This window comes from Rhinopithecus bieti, unplaced genomic scaffold (assembly GCF_001698545.2).
Source record: "Rhinopithecus bieti isolate Rb0 unplaced genomic scaffold, ASM169854v2 scaffold_2454, whole genome shotgun sequence".
In the NCBI taxonomy this organism is placed as follows: domain Eukaryota; kingdom Metazoa; phylum Chordata; class Mammalia; order Primates; family Cercopithecidae; genus Rhinopithecus; species Rhinopithecus bieti.
In genome coordinates, this window is record NW_016803843.1 from 768,031 (window position 1) to 786,884 (window position 18,854).

Sequence of the window (18,854 nt, forward strand, 5' to 3'; positions counted from 1 at the left end):
TATTGGCTGCTTCCTTTAACTCCCACAACTCTCTGAAGTAGATGTTAGGAACTCTATTTTATTTTCATCAAAATGGAGGCTTAGGTTAAGTAATTTGTCCAAGGCACAACTACTGTTAGAGCCAGGGTTTGAATCCAGCACAACCTAAATCCCACTCATGGTTGTTTTGGCTGAATCCTGACTGGACTTAAATGACACTTCTTTTCTTTGACGCCCAGACTGGAGTGCAACCACTGGATCTCGGCTCACTGCAACCTCCACCTCCCGGTTCAAGCGATTCTCCAGCCCCAGCCTCACTACTATCTGGGACTACAGGCGTGAGCCACCACGCCCGGCTGATTTTTGTATTTTTAGTAGAGACAGGGTTTCACCATATTGGCCAGGCTGGTCTCGAACCCCTGACCTCAAGTGATCTGCCCGCCTGGGCCTCCCAAAGTGCTGGGATTACAGGCGTGAGCCACCACGCCTGACCTGCCATCACGCTTGTAATCCCAGCACTTTGGGAGGCCAAGGCGGGTGGATCACGAAATCAAGAGATTAAGACCATCCTGGCCAACACGGTGAAACCCCATCTCTACTAAAAATACAAAAAATTAGCTCAGCGTGGTGGCACGCGCCTGCAGCCCCAGCTACTCGGGAGGCTGAGGCAGGAGAATCGCTTGAACCCAGGAGGTGGAGGCTACAGCGAGCCAAGACCGCTCTACGGCACACCAGCCCGGGCGACAGTGTGAGACTCCGTCTCAAAAATAATAAAATAATCATCATCATCATCATCATCTTTCTGCCAGAGGTGAGAAAGCAGAAAAAAAAAAATCAGCTTCTCAAATTCCTGTGCGTCTCTTAGTAGAGAAGGGGTTTCTCCATGTTGGTCAGGCTGATCTCGAACTCCCGATCTCAGGTGATCCGCCCGCCTCAGCCTCCTAAAGTGGTGAGATTACAGGCGTGAGCCACCGCGCCCAGCCACAAGACGTTTTATTGCAACATAAATATAGAGGATGTAACGAGTCATCCAACCACCAACGTAATTAGAGTTGGTTACCAAGTTTCCCTAGGCGTCTTCCACCAGGAGGGATAAACCGATTGCAGACAAACCTAGCACCCCTTGAGCAGCTTAACTCGACGCGATTCTCCAGTTAGCCAGGCCTTTTTCTACCCTTTTGGGGGCACAAGGCGACCTTGCCTCCTGATTCAAAAACTTCGTACACTTCAATCCTTCTACCCTTTTCTGGTCAGCCACGAAAGCGGCAGCTTGGCACAATTCCCAGCCTAGAGTTCGGGCACTGCCTGTCATCAGCACAACGACGAAACCTACACCCACTGAGACCTCAGACCCCGCGTGATTACATCACTCAACCACCAGCGCACGCCCGGAGGAACCCACTGTCACGTGACCACTCGTGCCCAATGACCGAGGCCCACGCTTTCCAGACTGCCATAGGCGCTGTCATAGAGCCGGAGCTTGGGCGGCGCCCCGCCCCGGCCGCACGGTGCGCCGGCGTTAATCCTCCCGGAAAGTTCCGGCTGCCAAGATTGCAGGTTCCCACCAAGTATTGTTTCCGAACTGGGTCACAAGAGCGTGTTCCTGATTGGCTTGTTCTGGAGGTTGGGAAGGGACCTGTTAGAGACTGGGACCACTTCCTGAAGCGCGAGGCAGGAAGTTATATGCGTTTTCTAGAGTCCTGTAGAGAAAGTGCTCTCTGCCGCATTGGTATCGGCGAGAGCTGGAGGTGTTGGGTCGGGAGACCGGCCGTTCGGTCCCGCCTCATGTAGGAGGTGGTTTCCATCGCGGCACCACGGCACACACCTCCAGCCCCGAGCCCGGAGCGACTGCCCCGGGGTCTCCTTCAGGCTTCTTGACGCCGTTCCAGGGGGCACCTAGCCAGGCATCCTCTGGACTTCTAGCCAGAGGACTGGCTCCCGGCTTCAGCACTCCGGGCTGCAGTAAGAAGTGCCCTTATCGCTCTGAGCCCTGCCACCATCCCGTGAACCACCGAAACCCTGGTCCAGCGCGACAGCCTTGGACCTGGGACTGGACGGATCCAAAACGCTCAGCCCCGGCCCCCCACAGACGGGGCTCTGCATCGTCTCTGATATGTCACCCACCATCTCCCACAAGGACAGCAGCCGGCAACGGCGGCCAGGGAATTTCAGTCACTCTTTGGATATGAAGAGGGGTCCCCTGCCCCCGGGCGGTTGGGATGACAGTCATTTGGACTCAGCGGGCCGAGAAGGGGACAGAGAAGCTCTTCTTGGGGATACCGGCACTGGCGACTTCTTAAAAGCCCCACGGAGCTTCCGGGCGGAACTAAGCAGCATTTTGCTGCTACTCTTTCTTTACGTGCTTCAGGGTATTCCCTTGGGCTTGGCGGGGAGCATCCCACTCATTTTGCAAAGCAAAAATGTTAGCTATACAGACCAAGCTTTCTTCAGTTTTGTCTTTTGGCCCTTCAGTCTCAAATTACTCTGGGCCCCGTTGGTTGATGCTGTCTACGTTAAGAACTTCGGTCGTCGCAAATCTTGGCTGGTCCCAACACAGTATATACTAGGACTCTTCATGATATATTTATCCACTCAGGTGGACCGTTTGCTCGGGAATACTGAAGGCAGGACACCCGACGTGATTGCTCTCACTGTGGCATTCTTTTTGTTTGAATTCTTGGCCGCCACTCAGGACATTGCTGTCGATGGTTGGGCGTTAACTATGTTATCCAGGGAAAATGTGGGTTATGCTTCTACTTGCAATTCGGTGGGCCAAACAGCGGGTTACTTTTTGGGCAATGTTTTGTTTTTGGCCCTTGAATCTGCCGACTTTTGTAACAAATATTTGCGGTTTCAGCCTCAACCCAGAGGAATCGTTACTCTTGCAGGTAGTGTATTTAAACTATTATGGTGTTAGGTTTATTTATCCTTTTGAAAGAGTGTGTGATGTTGGAGGGGAGCTCATTAATTTACTGGAAATCATTGTATGGGAGATAACTCAAGGTAAGTTTTCTGTTTCGTCCAGATGAGCTTCTTTGAATTATTAAAGCCAAAGTGAAGGACATTAGAGCAATCAAATGATCAGTACTCTGCAGTTAACAGGGAGAGGCAACCCATCAAATAACAACGGAGTCCAGGGATTCATGCCACTTGCTTAATACACAAATGCACATTTTTAAAAAGTGTGGCTCATATAGTTCACATTTTTCCTTTTGTCTTGTTGGTTTTAGGTTTCTAGCTCTATACTTTCTGATCCATTTCTACCCCTACCGTTGTACCCAGAATCCAGCCTTCTAGTGAATGGAACAGGGTTTATTCGTTCAAACATTATTGAGTCAGCTAAGGGATGGGATTCTAAGGCCTCTTATGAATAAGGCAGAGTTCTGCACTCGAGAAATAGGGGAGATGAATATTTTAGGAGACTTCGGAGTTGCCAGTTAGTAACTGCCTTTGGGAGTCAGGCTTCACATTGCAGATAACATTTGACTTTGTTCTTGAAAAAGATTCCACGAGGCCAGGAAATGGCACACCAGGATGCACAACACAAAGTGAAAGTGCACTGAGGCAGGAAAGTACAAAAAAGTACAGGACGTTGCCTGAACTGGGCTTAGGAAATCATGCTGAGAAAGGCTGTGACTAAATTAGTAAGATTTTATTTAATTACTATGGGAAAAGGGTTTAAAAGTTTGTCCTGTAAGTAATGGAGGGAAAGGTCTAAAAAATTTCTCTGTTTCTCTGCATTAGTAAAACACATGTAAGGTTTTCTCTTTTTTCTTTTTTCTTCTTTTTTTTAATTGAGATGGTTGGGGGTGGGGGGGTGTCTCACTATGTTGGCCAGGCTGGTCTCGAACTCCTGGACTCGGGTGATCCTCCCCCTCCTTGGCCTCCCAAAGTACTGGGAATTACAGGTATGAGCCACCCCACCTGGCCTAAGCTTATCTGAGGGCTTTTGTATTTTGTTTTTTTTTTTTTAGCTTTTGTAACAACTAGAAAACAAGTAAAATGACCAATATAAGGAATAAGAATGTCAGGAATATAGTGGAATTTTTCATTTCTGTCAGTGATGATGAATTTAGGGGATTCTGTTTTGAAATTTAAGCAGCTAAACTTCTCAGCTTCTGTGCTACCTTGGAAATTCCCAGTAGAGTAAATGACCAGGTATGTGGGTGGTGGTAGGAGGTGTCACAACTATACTAATTTCCTGCAATCTCCTGCAATCTTACTCTTTCTCACACACATCTAACCTTATGTACACCTCCTCAAACTGCTAGTGAGTGAGCCACTATTACTGGTGAAATGATGGTGATAGTACTTTTTCCTCAGTTGTTTGGTTGAGAGATATTATATGTATATTATATATAATTATATATATGCGTCCAGCCAAAATAAAAAAATTAATTAAAATAAAAATAAAGAAGTCAAGGCTGGGTGCAGTGGCTCACGCCTGTAATCCCAGCACTTTGGGAGGCTGAGGTGGACAGATCACCTGAGATAAGGAGTTTGAGATCATCCTGGCCAACATGGCAAAACCCCTTCTCTACTAAAAATACAAAATTTAGCTGGAAGTGGTGGCACTCACTTGTAATCCCAGCTACTCAGGAGGCTGAGTGGGGAGAATTGCTTGAACCCAGGAAGCAGAGGGTGCAGTGAACCGAGATCGCACCATTGCACTCCAATCTAGGTGACAGAGCAAGGTTCCATCTCAAAAAAAAAAGAATAAGTCAGCACAAATTAAAATCCAGTGGCATAATTTTGATCCATTAGGGAACAGTTGTGGCTAAGGGAGTATAAATATACTAATTCTTGAACTCATAACAGCATTCTCTGGAATAATGTTTTACCAATCACTCTTACATTAAGAGAAAGTTCCAATTTAGCTAATTAGCAATTTAGTTTCCATGGCCTCTTAAACCTTGATTTCACTGAGGCTTTCTCATCTTAAGCAACATCATCTCCTTAATCCTCTGGTGATATAAACATCAGTCCCAGGACAAAATGAAAAGCTGACACAAAAAGCAACAAACTGGCTGGACGTGGTGGCTCATGCCTATAATCCCAGCACTTCGGAGGCCAAGGCGGGTAGATCACAAGGTCAGGAGATCAAGATCATCCTGGCCAACATGGTGAAACTCTGTCCTAAAAATACAATAATTAGCCCGGTGTGGTGGCATGTACCAGTAGTCCCAGCTATTCAGGTGGCTGAGGCAAGAGAATCGCTTCAACAGGGGAGGCGGAGGTTGCAGTAAGCTGAGATTGTACCACTGCACTCCAGCCTGGGCGATACAGCCTATAAAACTCCATCTCAAGAAAAAAGCAAGGAACTGGTAACAGGATGCATTCACAAAGTATTTCTAGGCAGTGAATTATTATTATTATTATTCTGAGATGGAGTCTCACTCTGTCGCCCAGGCTAGAGTGCAGTGGTTGTGATCTCAGCTCACTTCAACTTCCCCCTCCAGGGTTTAAGCTATTCTGCTGCCTCAGCCTCCCTAGTAGCTGGCATTACAAGCATGTGCCACCATGCCTGGCTTTTGTATTTCTGGTAGAGATGGGGTTTCACCACGTTGGCCAGGCTGGTCTTGAACTCCTGACCTCAAGTGATCTGCCGACCTCGGCTTCCCAAAGTGCTGGAATTACAGGTGTGAGCCACTGTGCCCGGCCTTGACTTGTTACTTTGATTTTTTTTTTTCCCCAGTGGAATTTGAACTTTGTTCTGCAGTAGATTCTAAAACTAGCTTACTTTTTAATTCAGCTGTTTATATCTGTAGTAGACTGCTGTTTCTGGTTTAAACATTTTAGTTGAAAGTTAGAATTCCTAGAGTTTCATTCTCCTTTTTATGACTGAACATACCACATTTATAATTTATAACATTGTTCTTGGCGCGGGCCGGCGGTGGGCTCAAGCCTGTAATCCCAGCACTTTGGGAGGGCCGAGACGGGTGGAATTCGCGAGGTCAGGAGATCGAGACCAACCTAGCTAACAGCGGCGAAACCCCCGTCTCTACTAAAAATACAAAAAACTAAGCCCGGCGCGAGTTGGCGGGCCGCCTACTGTGAGTCGCGCAGGCTACTTGGGAGGCTGAGCAGGAAGAATGGCGTAACCCGGGAGGCGGAGCTTGGCAGTGGCAGCTGAGATGCCGGCCACTGCACTCCAGCCTCGGGCCGACCGAGCGAGACTCCGTCTCAAAACAAAAACAAAAAACAAAACAAAAAAAAAAAACATTGTTCTTACCTGGAACTTAGGATAACCAAGAAAACCAGTGGTTTTGAAAAAGTTATATAGCACACGAAGAATTATATGAAGGAAATATAATTGCTTAGGTGATTACAGAGGAGCTAAGCACTGAGGCAATGTTTAGAAAATCCAAGTTTTGAAAGGAAGCATAATTGTTTATTGTTTTTTGTTTTTTTAATTCTAAAATATGTTCTGGCCAGGTGCAGTGGCTCACACCTGTAATCCTAGCACTTTGGGAGGCTGAGGCGGGCAGATTGCTTGAGCTCAGAAGTTCAAGACCACTCTGGGCAACATGGCAAAACCCCGTCTCTACTAAAAATACAGAAAATTAGCCGGGTGTGGTGGCGCATACCTGGAATCCCAGCTACTCAGAAGACTGAGGCACTAGAATCACTTGAGCTGGGGAGGTGGAGGCTGCAGTGAGCCGAGATTGCGCTACTGCACTCCAGCCTGGGTGACAGAGTGAGACTCTGTCTCCAAAAATATAAATAAATAGAAAATAAATAAAATACTATCTGTAACAGTTTTGATTGTTACAGATAAGTGGAGATGGAATATATTGGGTAGATAGATAATGTAAATGAGTCATCTGAGTTGGAGGGACAGAGATAATTTGAGAAATCCATGCCCCTCTAAAGGTGAGGAGTATCAACTCTAGTAAGTTGTAGTTTTGTGATAATAGGATCCCAAGATTGCTAGATCTTTTTTTTTTTTTTTTTGAGATGGAGTCTCACTCTGTCGCTAATTTTGTGTATTTGTAGTACAGATGGAGTTTTACCATGTTAGCCAGGATGGTCTCAATCTCCTGACCTCGTGATCCACCCGCCTCGGCTTCCCAAAGTGCTGGGATTATAGGCGTGAGCCACCCCACCCGGCACGATTGCTAGATCTTAGGAGTATTCAAGAGAAACTAGAAATTCCTTTTTTATTTCCTGATTTTAAAAATACTTCTTAGGCTCATATAAAAACATGTCTTTAGCTGGGCACAGTGGCATGCATCTGTAGAGTGGCGTGCATCTGTAGTTCCAGCCACTTGACAGACTGATATGGGAAGATCATTTGAGGCCAGGAGTTCGAGGCTGCAGTACATTACAGTACTATCTGTGAATAACCACTACACTGCAGCCTGGGCAACCTAGCAAGACCCATCTTTAAAAAAAAAAATCTATCTAATCTATCATCTATCTATCTGCCATCTATCTAATCTAATTTATGTCTTCAGGCCACATCTAGCCTGTAAACTGGTAGTTGAGGCCCTCTCCCTCTAGTATAAGTAGTAACAATTAGAAGTGATCGGAACAGGGAGCAACATATTCGGGTTTAGGAGCAGGGAGCAAGATGGTCTAATGCCAGAGAAGAGAGCTAAAGATACCAAAGTTTATAAATCAGTTTGTTTATAAATAGGTACGCACATACAGGAATAAGAGAAAGTGTTGCTTTGAAAAAGTTGATGCTGTGAGTATGAATCCAGCCAAACTAATGACATTAAAAACAGTGTTTGTAAGACATTGATGCTTTAAATTAGAGAGAGGGACCATTAATTCCTACCCGATGACAGATTTCTTTGTCCTGCTTTCATAACACATAATTTATGACTCAAAATGCCTGTTAGAATTTGGAAAAGACTAATTGACCCTTTTCTAGATAGACCAGGTATTCTTATATAGGCTATAATACATTATTTAGCATTCATGTCTAGGCTTAAAATGTTACCCTACGTTCTCAGAAAGACAAGTATTCCTTTTTTATTTTTTTGAGAGTGTCTTGCTCTGTCACCCAGGCTGGAGTGTAGTGGCGCAATTTCGGCTCACTGCAACCTCTGCCTCCTGGGTTCAAGAAGTTCTCATGCCTCAGCCTCCCAAGTAGCTGGGATTATAGGCATGTGCCACCATGCCTAGTTACTTTTTGTAGTTTTAGTAGAGACAGGGTTTCGCCATGTTGCCCAGGCTGGTCTTGAACTCCTGACCTCAAGTGATCCACCTGCCTTGGACTCCCAAAGTGCTGGGATTACAGGCGTGAGCCACTGTGCCCAGCCTATGTATTCTCATTAATGTCATCTCCCTATAATTTATTGAGTAAAATGAATTCTTTAGGAAGACACACCAAGTTTGTTTATCCTGTGCATTTGAATTTTCTTTGGCATATCACCATATGGGGAGATGGAGGTGAGAAGGGGGAGTACAAGTAGCCAGTTTAAAGGAGTGTGGGAACCAGGTGCGGTGGCTCATGCCTATAATCCCAGCACTTTGGGAGGCCGAGGCGGTTGGATCACCTGAGATCAGGAGTTCAAGACCAGCCTGACCAACATGGAGAAACCCCGTCTCTACTAAAAATACAAAAATTAGCTGGGTTAGTGGTGCATGCCAGTAATCCCAACTGCTTGGGAGGCTGAGGCAGGAGAATCACTTGAACCCGCGAGGCGGAGGTTGCGATGAGCCTAGATTGTGCCATTGCACTGCAGCCTGGGCAAAAAGAGTGAAACTCCATCTCAAAAAAAAAAAAAAAAAAAGAAGCGTGGGGAAAGTATCTATGTTCCAGACCTCATGGTTGGAGCTAAAATATGAACCTTTTTTCTCAGTGGTGTCCAGTTGATAGAAAAGAGAGCTTACTTGCTGTGGGCGTATCTGAGTATCTGGATGATATAATGGAAAACATTTCTTGCTTTAGAACTAGACCGGAGTTTGAATGCCATTTCTGGCACTTTCTGGCTTGTGATTCTGTTTCCTTGTATATAAAGTAGGAGTAATAATGCCTATTTTGGAAAGTGATTTTGGGATTTAAATGAGATGTCCTCTGTTTTTCTCAGATCTTATAATAGACACTCAGATCTTATAATAGACACACCTATAATAGACAGGTGTTAGCTATTGTACCTTTATTGGTTACTAATGAGTTGTTACATGCTCTTAATTTCTGCATTCATGAAAGCACTGGACAAGATCTTGGAGCCATGTCAGAATAGTCTGTTTTTTAGGTCTTTGCTCAAAAATCATGTTTATGAAACTTGAACATCAGCTTTGATATCTTGATCATACATATATATACCATGTATGCTTAAGTTTATAAAATACGCAAATCAAAATTAACCTAAATGTTAATGATGAAGTATTTCAATATTTTTGGTTAAATACATAAATCAAAACTAACCAAAATGTTAATAATGAAATATTTCCATATTTTTGGTAATAATATTTCTTTATGGTTGTTGGCATTATAGTCTATGGATGTCTCTAGCATCAAAGCAATGTTAATAAGTCTAATAAGACTACTGGCTATCAGTTATTAGCATTGGTCTGATTTGTGGTAATTGTATTCATAAAACTTCTTAATATATTTCCTGGCCTCTCTGAGCTATTGGCTTTTTCATTCTTCTGTACGTGTGAGATATGGAAATCCTTTGAATTAGGGCTTTGTGACTGAACCATTGTCACTACCTCCTTCTTTTTATGTATTTTCTCCTCAAAGCACAAAGAAATTAGAAATATCTTTGTCTGGGTATAGTGGCTCACACCTGTAATCTCAATACTTTGGGAGGCTGAGGCAAGAGGATCACTTGAACCTAGGAGGTCAAGGCTGCAGTGAGCCAAGTTTGCACCACTGCACTACAGCTTGGGTGACAGAGTGAGACACTGTCTCATAAAAAGAAAAAAAGAAATAATCTTATCTGCAAACATTGCTGAAACTTGTTTAGTTTCTTCTTCTTTTTTCTCTTGGTGTCAAGGAATTTAAATTTTAGATGGACTGTGTTTATTAACATTGGTAGACTATGCTAAACAAATTTTCAATTCTTTTGCCTCGAAAAATGGAACTCTTTAAGTCTTATATAATTGGACAACTTTTACTTTTCACTTAACATTAATTTGAATTTCTGGTGACAGTGAAAATAATTTATTTTTTTTTCAGGGCTTGTTAAACAACTGTTTTAAAACAAATGATGAACAAAACCCTACTCAATGAGAATAATATTGTACGTGAAACTGTAAACAAGTCATTATTAATCTCATTTTGCAGATGGAAGTAAGAATGCAAAAATAGTGGACATGCCAAGTGAATGCTGTTAATAATACGTAAAATTCTTTGCTTAAACATTTATTACTTAAACTAAAAAATAAAAAACTGGACATTAGCCTCACAAGGATAATGTTATTAATACATTGTTGTTCATTCCTTTTGAGCCAGATTCCAAAATGCTAGAAATTATGTTAAGATACTATTTTATTCTGGGCGTGATGGCTCACACCTGTGATCCCAGCTCTTTGGGAGGCCAAGGCAGACCATTTGAGGTCAGGAGTTCAAGACCAGCCTGACTAACGTGGTGAAACCCCGTCTCTACTGAAAATACAAAAATTAGCTGGGTATGATGGCACACACGCCTGTAATCTCAGCTACTCCAGAGACTGAGGCAGGAGAATCGCTTGAACCCGAGGGGTGGAGGTTCCAGTGAGCTGAGATTGCGCCTCTGCACTGCAGCCTGGCAAGAGTGAGACTCCATCTCAAAAAAAAAATATATATATATATATATATATACGTGTATATATATATATCTTTATTAGGCAGTATAAAATATGGAAAGATTGTAAGACTCAACTTCAGAAGGTTGAGATTCAAGCTCTGCCTCCGTCTCTGCCTTATAGTGATTTTACCTTTGGTAAAGATTTAAGTGTTCTGAGTTTCTTTTCCTCATCTGTATATAGTAATAACACATGCTTAGCCTATTCTGTTTGCTGTGAGAATCAAATGAGATAACATATAAGAAAGGAATATTTAAATACCAAGGTGAAATTGATCTAAACAAATAATGCTATATTTCTCCCTCATAAGTGAGGTTCAAACTGTAGTGATCACCTTCAGTGAGCACAGCAGCAAGAGCAAGATTCAATCTAAGGAAATACCCTGACTGAAGAATATTTTAATTGTTTTTGAGAAGAGGTGACTAGGGTCCTTGATCAGTTGTGCCACATACACCGTAAAATCAAAAGTAAAAATATCTAAAATGGAGTACAAGTCTAGAATGTTTGAGCTATAATGCAAGGATTTTCTAGCCAAATCTTATTTTACAGATGAAGAGACTGAGACAGGGCTATCTAATAAGTTTTCTAGTGGCAAACTAAAATGCAATTCTCAGGGTGGTTAATGAGATACAAGTTTTGAAATTAGTTATAAGGTGTGAAATCACCATTTTACCACTGACTTAGAATGTAACTTGGACAGCTTGACCTCCCTAAACCTTCGTTTGTTCACCTGTAAATTTGGGCTGGTGATAACCTAATCTGTTGGGTTGTTGAAGTAAAGGAGTTGATACATGTAAAATGTGTAGCATATTTTTGTCGTAAATGATATCTCCATTATTACTATTATTTTTAGCTGTTTAGCAGAATCTTCCAGATTTTTATTCACTCCCTCCACTAAATTTGTTCAAGGTGATAGCTAATGGCTCAATTATCTTTCACTGAAACAATTCAGACAGTACTCTTCATGTGTCCTCATTCTGCACCTACGAGTGTGACCAAATGCCTTTTGTATCATAGTATTGAGATGAGAAAGTTATTCTTAAACAGATTGAAAGCATTAGAAAGTTTAAAAATACAAGGTAGAAAATCTGATGTAAATAATCACATGTTGTCAAATTTAATAAAGAACTGAAAAGGCTTGGGTATATAGAAATATAACTGGTGTACCTTAGGGGATATGAAAATCGTTTCCCACCCCTAGCATTTTCCTTGAATAAAGTGACATGACAGGCTTTTGTTCATTCAACTCAGTTGTACACTAAATGTAATGCCCTCCACTCCCGCCACCCCCTGCCTTTTTTGTTGTTGTCACTGTCTATTTTGGGTCTCTACGTTTAAGAGTCAGGACTCTTTTGTTCATTTCCTGTGTCTGGTACAATGCCTTGAATATAATAAAGAGGTACCTAAATGTTGACTTTTTTTTTTTTAAGACAAGGTCTCACTCTGTTGCCCATGCTGGAGTGCAGTGGTACAATCACAGCTCACTGCAGCCTCCACTTCCTGGGCTCAAGTAGTCCTCAGCCTCCCAGGTATGGGGGACTACAGATGTGTACCACCAAGCCTGGCTAATTTCTTACTGTTTGTAGAGATAGGGTCCCACTATGTTGCCCAGGCTGGTCTTGAATTCCTGGGTTCAAGTAATCCTCCCACCTTGGCCTCCCAAAATGCTAGGATTGTAGGCATGAGGCCCTGTACTTGGCTAATTTTTTAAATAACATTTTAGTTGAAAGTTACTGTATATAGAATTATTTAGTATCAATGAAATTATGTAATTTAAAAAATTAATTATAGATTTAAAACATTTTCAGATTTCCTTTTTTTCTGGGGAACTGTATTTTTAATAACAACAACATTGGTTGCCCTTCTGAAAAAAGAAAACAAAGAAGTATCAGTAGTAAAAGAAGAAACACAAGGAATCACAGATACTTACAAGCTGCTTTTGCAATTATAAAATGCCAGCAGTTCTGACATTTTGCCTTCTGATTCTAACTGCAAAGGTAAGAGATTTATAAATCAAATTTATCATTTTCTTATAAGTATAAGTATCATGGAATACTTTCAGTGTCTTTTTCATATCATAGGTCCCTTTCCACTACCATTAGAATTTAACAATGAAAAACAATATTTTCTGTTTATTAAATGTATTTGAAAAGATATAATGATATCAACTAATTTTAAAGTAAGCTAAATATCTTGGAGTATTGTAAAGAATTATGTTAATTTGAAGAACTGTTAGTAAATGTGAACCTTAATGATATTAATGCTTGGAATGGAGATTAATATCTTCAATAATCAATAGCTCTGTCTTCTTATAATCAGTATACATTTAATGTTGGAATAATACAATAATTTACTTAAAGTGTGATGTAAAGAGATATAGGGCCAGGCGTCATGGCTCACGCCTGTAATCCCAGCACTTTGGGAGGCCGAGGCAGGCGGATTGCCTGAGGTCAGGAGTTCAAGACCAGCCTGGCTAACATGGTGAAACCTTGTCTCTACTAAAAATACAAAAATCAGCCAGGCATGGTGGCACGTGTCTGTAGTCCCAGCTACTTGGGAGACTGAGGCAGGAGAATTGCTTGAACCCAGGAGGTGGAGGTTGCAGTAAGCCGAGATTGCACCATGGCACTCTTAACTGGAGCAACAGAGTGAGTCTCTGTCTCAAAAATAAATAGATAGATAGATAGATAGATAGATAGATAGATAGATAGATAGATAGATAGATACAGAAGTATATGAGTATTAGAAGTCAGTTTTTAAAAAATCCATTGAATTATTTAAGTACTGAAAGGAAAATTATACCATAAGAGAAATGGGGATTACTGGTGACTTTTATTCTATATTAAGGTGTCTCAGTTTTATAGTTCTAAAAATATTTTTAACACATTAGGCTAGAATAAAGGTAAGTATATTTTGTTACAGTGAACTATTGATAGTGTTAGAGTTAATATTTCTAAAATCTGCAATCTTATAGGATTTTCATTTTATATACTTAAATCTATGTATATAAACACTTTACATCTATCTTTTGACAGCTTTGAAGGAACCATTTTAGCCTCATTATATTCATTTTAAATAGTGAGTGTTTTTTCCTCTTAATGATAGAAGGCCAGATGTGCTGGCTCATGCCTGTGATCCCAGCACTTTGGGAAGCCAAGGCAGGAGGATCTCTTGAGCTGAGGAGTTCAAGACCAGCCTGAATATGGCGAAACAAAAAATAAAAAAATTATCTGGGTGTGGTGGCACATGCCTGGAGTGCCAGCTACTTGGGAAGATAGCTTGAGTCTGGGAGGTGGAGTTTGCAGTGAGCCATAGTTCTGCCACTGCACTCCAGCCTGGGCAACAGAGCCAGGGGTCTGTTTCTCTCTTGAGACAGGGGTCTCAAGGAAAAAAAAAAAGAATAGGAAATTCAGAAAATGTGAAAAGTTCAAGGAGCATAACAATATATATATATATATATTTGAGATAAAGTCTCACTCTTGTCTCCCAGGCTGGGTGCAGTGGCACAATCTTGGCTCGCTGCAACCTCTGCCTCCTGGGTTCCAGCAATTCCCCTGCCTCAGTCTCCCGTGCAGCTGGGACCACAGGTGTGTCCCACCATGCCCAGCTAGTTGTTTTGTCTTTGTTTATTTTGAGATGGAGTTTCACTCTTATTGCCCAGGCTGGAGTGCAATGGCCCTATCTCGGCTTACCGCAACCTCCACCTCCCGGGTTCTAGCGATTCTCCTGCCTCAGCCTCCTAAGTAGCTGGGATTACAGGCACAGGCTGAGCTAATTTTGTATTTTTAGTAGAGATGGGGTTTCTCCATGGTCAGGCTGGTCTCGAACTCCTGACCACAGGTGATCCACCCTTGGCCTCCCAGAGTGCTGGGATTACAGGCATGAGCCACCACGCCTGGCAATTTTTTTGTATTTTTAATGGAGACGGAGTTTCACCCTGTTGGCCAGGCTAGTCTTGAACTCCTGACTTCAGGTGATCTGCCCACCTGGCCAAACAATATTATCTAATTATATCACTTAATACTTTTATCATTTAAGATACAGTATTTGCTGGATGTGGTGGCTCACGCCTTTAATCCCACCACTTTGGGAGGCCAAGATGGGCTGATCACTTGAGGCCAGGAGTTCAAGACCAGCCTGGCCAACATGGTGAAACCCCGTCTCTACTAAAATTACAAAAATTAGCTGGGTGTGGTGGCAGGCGCCTGTAAGCCCAGGTACTCAGGAGGATGAGGCAGGAGAATCGCTGGAACCCAGGAGGTGGAGGTTGCCTTGAGCCGAGATTGTGCACTGCACTCCAGTCTGTGTGACAGAGCGAGACTCCATCCCAAAAACAAATTAATTAATTAATTAAAAAAAACAACAGTATTGACCTTCTTGGTATATTTCCTTTGAACCTCCTTTTTTTCCCTGTATATGTGTGTGTGCATGTATGTGTGTATACATATACTTCATATATTTATTTGCTCATACACTTTTATTTTATTTTATATTTTTTTTTTTTTTATTTTGAGACTGAACCTCACTCTGTTGCCTAGGCTGGAGTACAGTGGCACGATCTCCCCTCAATGCAACCTCTGCCTCCCTTCAAACAATTCTCCTGCCTCAGCCTCCCTAGTAGCTGGGATTACAGGCACACGCCATCATACCCAACTGATTTTTGTATTCTCAGAAGACACAGGGTTTCACTATGTTGGCCAGGCTGGTCTCAAACTCCTGACCTCAAGTGATCTGCATGCCTCAGACTCCCAAAGTGCTGGGATTACAGGTGTGAGCCACCATGCCCGGCCTATTTACTCATTTACTTTAAAAGTGGAATTGAATCATGCTGCATATAATTTTTTATCTTCTGTTTGTCTTATACATTTCTGTAGTATTACATATTTGAAAACATACTTCTTAGTAGCTACATGATATAGTTAGTGTGTAAATTTACTATAATCTACTCATTTTTCTGTTGTATGTTTTGCTTATGTTTTTAAATTATGAAAATGCACTAGCAAATATTTTTGTGCTTAAGTCTGTGATTTTCTGGACATTTCCTTCCAGTAAACTTTTTTTTTTTTTTTTTTTTTTTTTTTTTTTTTTTTTTTTTTTTTGAGACAGAGTCTCGCTTTGTTGCCCAGGCTAGAGTGAAATGGCTAATTTTTTTTTTGAGACGAGTTTTTCGTTTCCCAGGCTGGAGTGCAATGGCGCGATCTCGGCTCACTGCAACCTCTGCCTCCTGGATTCAAGCGATTCTCCTGCCTCAGCCTCCCGAGTAGCTGGGACAACAGGCATGCACCACCATGCCTGGCTAATTATTATTATTATTTTTTGAGGCAAAGTCTCGCTCTGTTGCCCAGGCTGGAGTGCAGTGACGATCTTGGCTCACTGCAAGCTCCGCCTCCCGGGTTCACGGCATTCTCCTGCCTCAGCCTCCTGAGTTGCTGGGACTACAGGCGCCCGCCACCTCGCCCGGCTAATTTTTTGTAGTTTTAATAGAGACGGGGTTTCACCGTGTTAGCCAGGATGGTCTCGATCTCCTGACCTCTTGATCCGCCTGCCTCAGCCTCCCAAAGTGCCGGGATTACAGACGTGAGCCACCGTGCCTGACCCTGGCTAATTATTTTTATTTTTTTTCAGTAGAGACAGGGTTTCTCCATGTTGATCAGGCTGGTCTCAAACTCCCGACTTCAGGTGATCTGCCTGCCTTGGCCTCCCAAAGTGCTGGGATTAAAGGCATGAGCCACCACTCCTGGCCTAATTTTTGTATTTTTGGTAGAGACAGAGTTTCACCATGTTGGCCAGGAGTGGCTGGTCTTGAACTACTGACCTCAGGTGATCTGTTCGCCTCAGCCTCCCAAAGTGTTAGGATTACAGGTGTGAGCCACCGCACCCGTCCTATTTTTTATTTTTTTTAGGATGATGTCTTGCTCTGTCTTCTAGGCTGGAGTGCTCTGGCATGATCATAACTCAGTGTAATCTCAAACTCCTGGGTTTAAGTCATACTCCCACCTCAGCCTCTCAAGTAGCTAGAACTATAGGTGCTTGCCACCTCACCCAGCTAATTTTTTTTGGTTTTTTTTTTTTTTTTTTTGAGACAGAGTCTCGCTCTGTTGCCCAAGCTGGAGTGCAGTGGTGTGATCTCCGCTCACTGCAACCTCCTCCTCCCGGGTTCAAGTGATTCTCCTGCCTCAGCCCCTGGAGTAGCTGGGATTACAGGTGTGCACCACCATGCCCGCTAATTTTTGTATTTTTAGTAGAGACAGGGTTTTACCATTTTGGTCAGGCTGGTCTCGAACTCCTGAGCTGAGGCAATCTGCCTGCCTAGGCCTCGCAAAGTACTGGGATTATAGGCGTAAGCCACTGCGCCTGGCCCACCCGACTAATTTTTAAATTTTCTGTAGAGATGGAGGGTTTCATTTTGCTACACAGGCTGGCCAATAGATTATTATTATTTTTTAAATATGTATATTTTTTTGAGATGGAGTTTCACTCTTGTTGCCTGGGCTGGAGTGCAATGGTGCGATCTCAGCTCACCACGACCTCTGCCTCCCAGGTTCAAGAGCTCCTCCTGCCTCAGCCTCCCAAGCAACTGGGATTACAGGCATGCTCCACCATGCCCAGCTAATTTCGTATTTTTAGTAGGGACGGGCCTTCTCCATGTCTGTCAGGCTAGTCTTGAACTCTCGACCTCATGTGATCCGCCTGCCTCTGCCTTTCAAAATGCTGGGATTACAGGTATGAGCCACTGTGCCTGGCTGGCCAATAGATTATTAAGCGGGCAATTAGTGGGTCAATGAATGTGATATGATTGCTGAATTGCTTTTCAAAAGGTTATGCTAATTTATACTGTCCGCAGCAATATATAGGGAGTTACTTCAATTACAACGTCTATAATACTGTTTTCTCCTTTTAAAATTCTCCTCGCGGCCGGGCGCGGTGGCTCAAGCCTGTAATCCCAGCACTTTGGGAGGCCGAGACGGGCGGATCACGAGGTCAGGAGATCGAGACCATCCTGGCTAACACGGTGAAACCCCGTCTCTACTAAAAATACAAAAACTAGCCGGGCGAGGTGGCGGGCGCCTGTAGTCCCAGCTACTTGGGAGGCTGAGGCAGGAGAATGGCGTGAACCCGGGAGGCGGAGCTTGCAGTGAGCTGAGATCTGGCCACTGCACTCCAGTCCGGGCGACAGAGCGAGACTCCGCCTCAAAAAAATAAATAAATAAATAAATAAATAAAAATAAAAAAATAAAATTCTCCCCAATAACATCTCTCCTGTATTTTTATGTTGGATGCATATGTTCTTTTGCTCAATGTTATATTTGTGCAATTTATCCATGTTTTTATTTATAGCAGTAGTTTGTTGATCTCATTACTGTATAGTATTTCATTGTATGAATATGCCACAATTTATCCATTCTATCAACAGGTTTTTAGAGCTATTATGAGTAGTGTTTCTACAAACATTCACATATGTGACTTTTGGTGAAGATAGGTGCACATTTCTGATTGGTAAATATATAGGAATAGAATTGCTGGTTCATGTAAAATGCATAGTATTATGTACTGCCAAACAGTTTTCCAAAGTTGTTATTCCAATTTTCCCTACCACCAGCAGTGTAAGAGAGTTCTGATTGTTTCACATCCTTGAAAACACATATACTATCTTTTTTTTTTTTTGAAACGGAGTCTTGCTCTGTCCCCCAGGCTGGAGTGCAGTGGCGCAATCTCGGCTCACTGCAAGCTGCGCCTCCTGGGTTCACACCATTCTTCTGCCTCAGCCTCCTGAGTAGCTGGGACTATAGGCGCCCACCACCACGCCCGGCTAATTTTGTGTATTTTTAGTAGAAACAGGGTTTCACCGTGTTAGCCAGGATGCTCTCGATCTCCTGACCGCGTGATCTGCCCGCCTTGGCCTCCCAAAGTGCTGGGATTACAGGTGTGAACCACCATGCCCTGCCTATTTTATCTTTTTAATTTTAGCCTTTCTGGTGGTTGTGTAATTGCATCTTGTTATTGCCATATTTTGAATTGCCCTAATGACAAAAGAAATTGAGCATCTTTTGATATGATTATTGGCCATTTGAATATCCATAGTTGCCCTTTTCTTTGAATATGTAAAGTTTTGTTTCTGTTTAGATTTC

At 42.7% G+C, this 18,854-nt stretch overlaps 1 protein-coding gene and 1 long non-coding RNA gene across 2 annotated transcripts in view; one reads left to right on the top strand and one right to left on the bottom strand.

Annotated features, from left to right (window-relative positions):
* The window catches only part of LOC108517189 (uncharacterized), an 11,154-nt gene extending 9,759 nt beyond the window's left edge, over window positions 1–1,395 (bottom strand). Inside the window, exon 1 of the long non-coding RNA XR_001882031.1 lies at window positions 1,040–1,395. This is a non-coding gene — a long non-coding RNA (uncharacterized LOC108517189). The remainder of the gene's footprint in view (window positions 1–1,039) is intronic.
* A 108-nt stretch (window positions 1,396–1,503) lies between these two features.
* Window positions 1,504–18,854, top strand: part of SLC33A1 (solute carrier family 33 member 1) — a 31,986-nt gene continuing 14,635 nt past the window's right edge. The window contains 3 exon segments of the mRNA XM_017855100.1: window positions 1,504–2,867; window positions 12,534–12,672; window positions 12,674–12,722. Coding sequence (XP_017710589.1) covers window positions 2,093–2,867; window positions 12,534–12,672; window positions 12,674–12,722 — 963 coding nt within the window. The 5' untranslated portion in view covers window positions 1,504–2,092.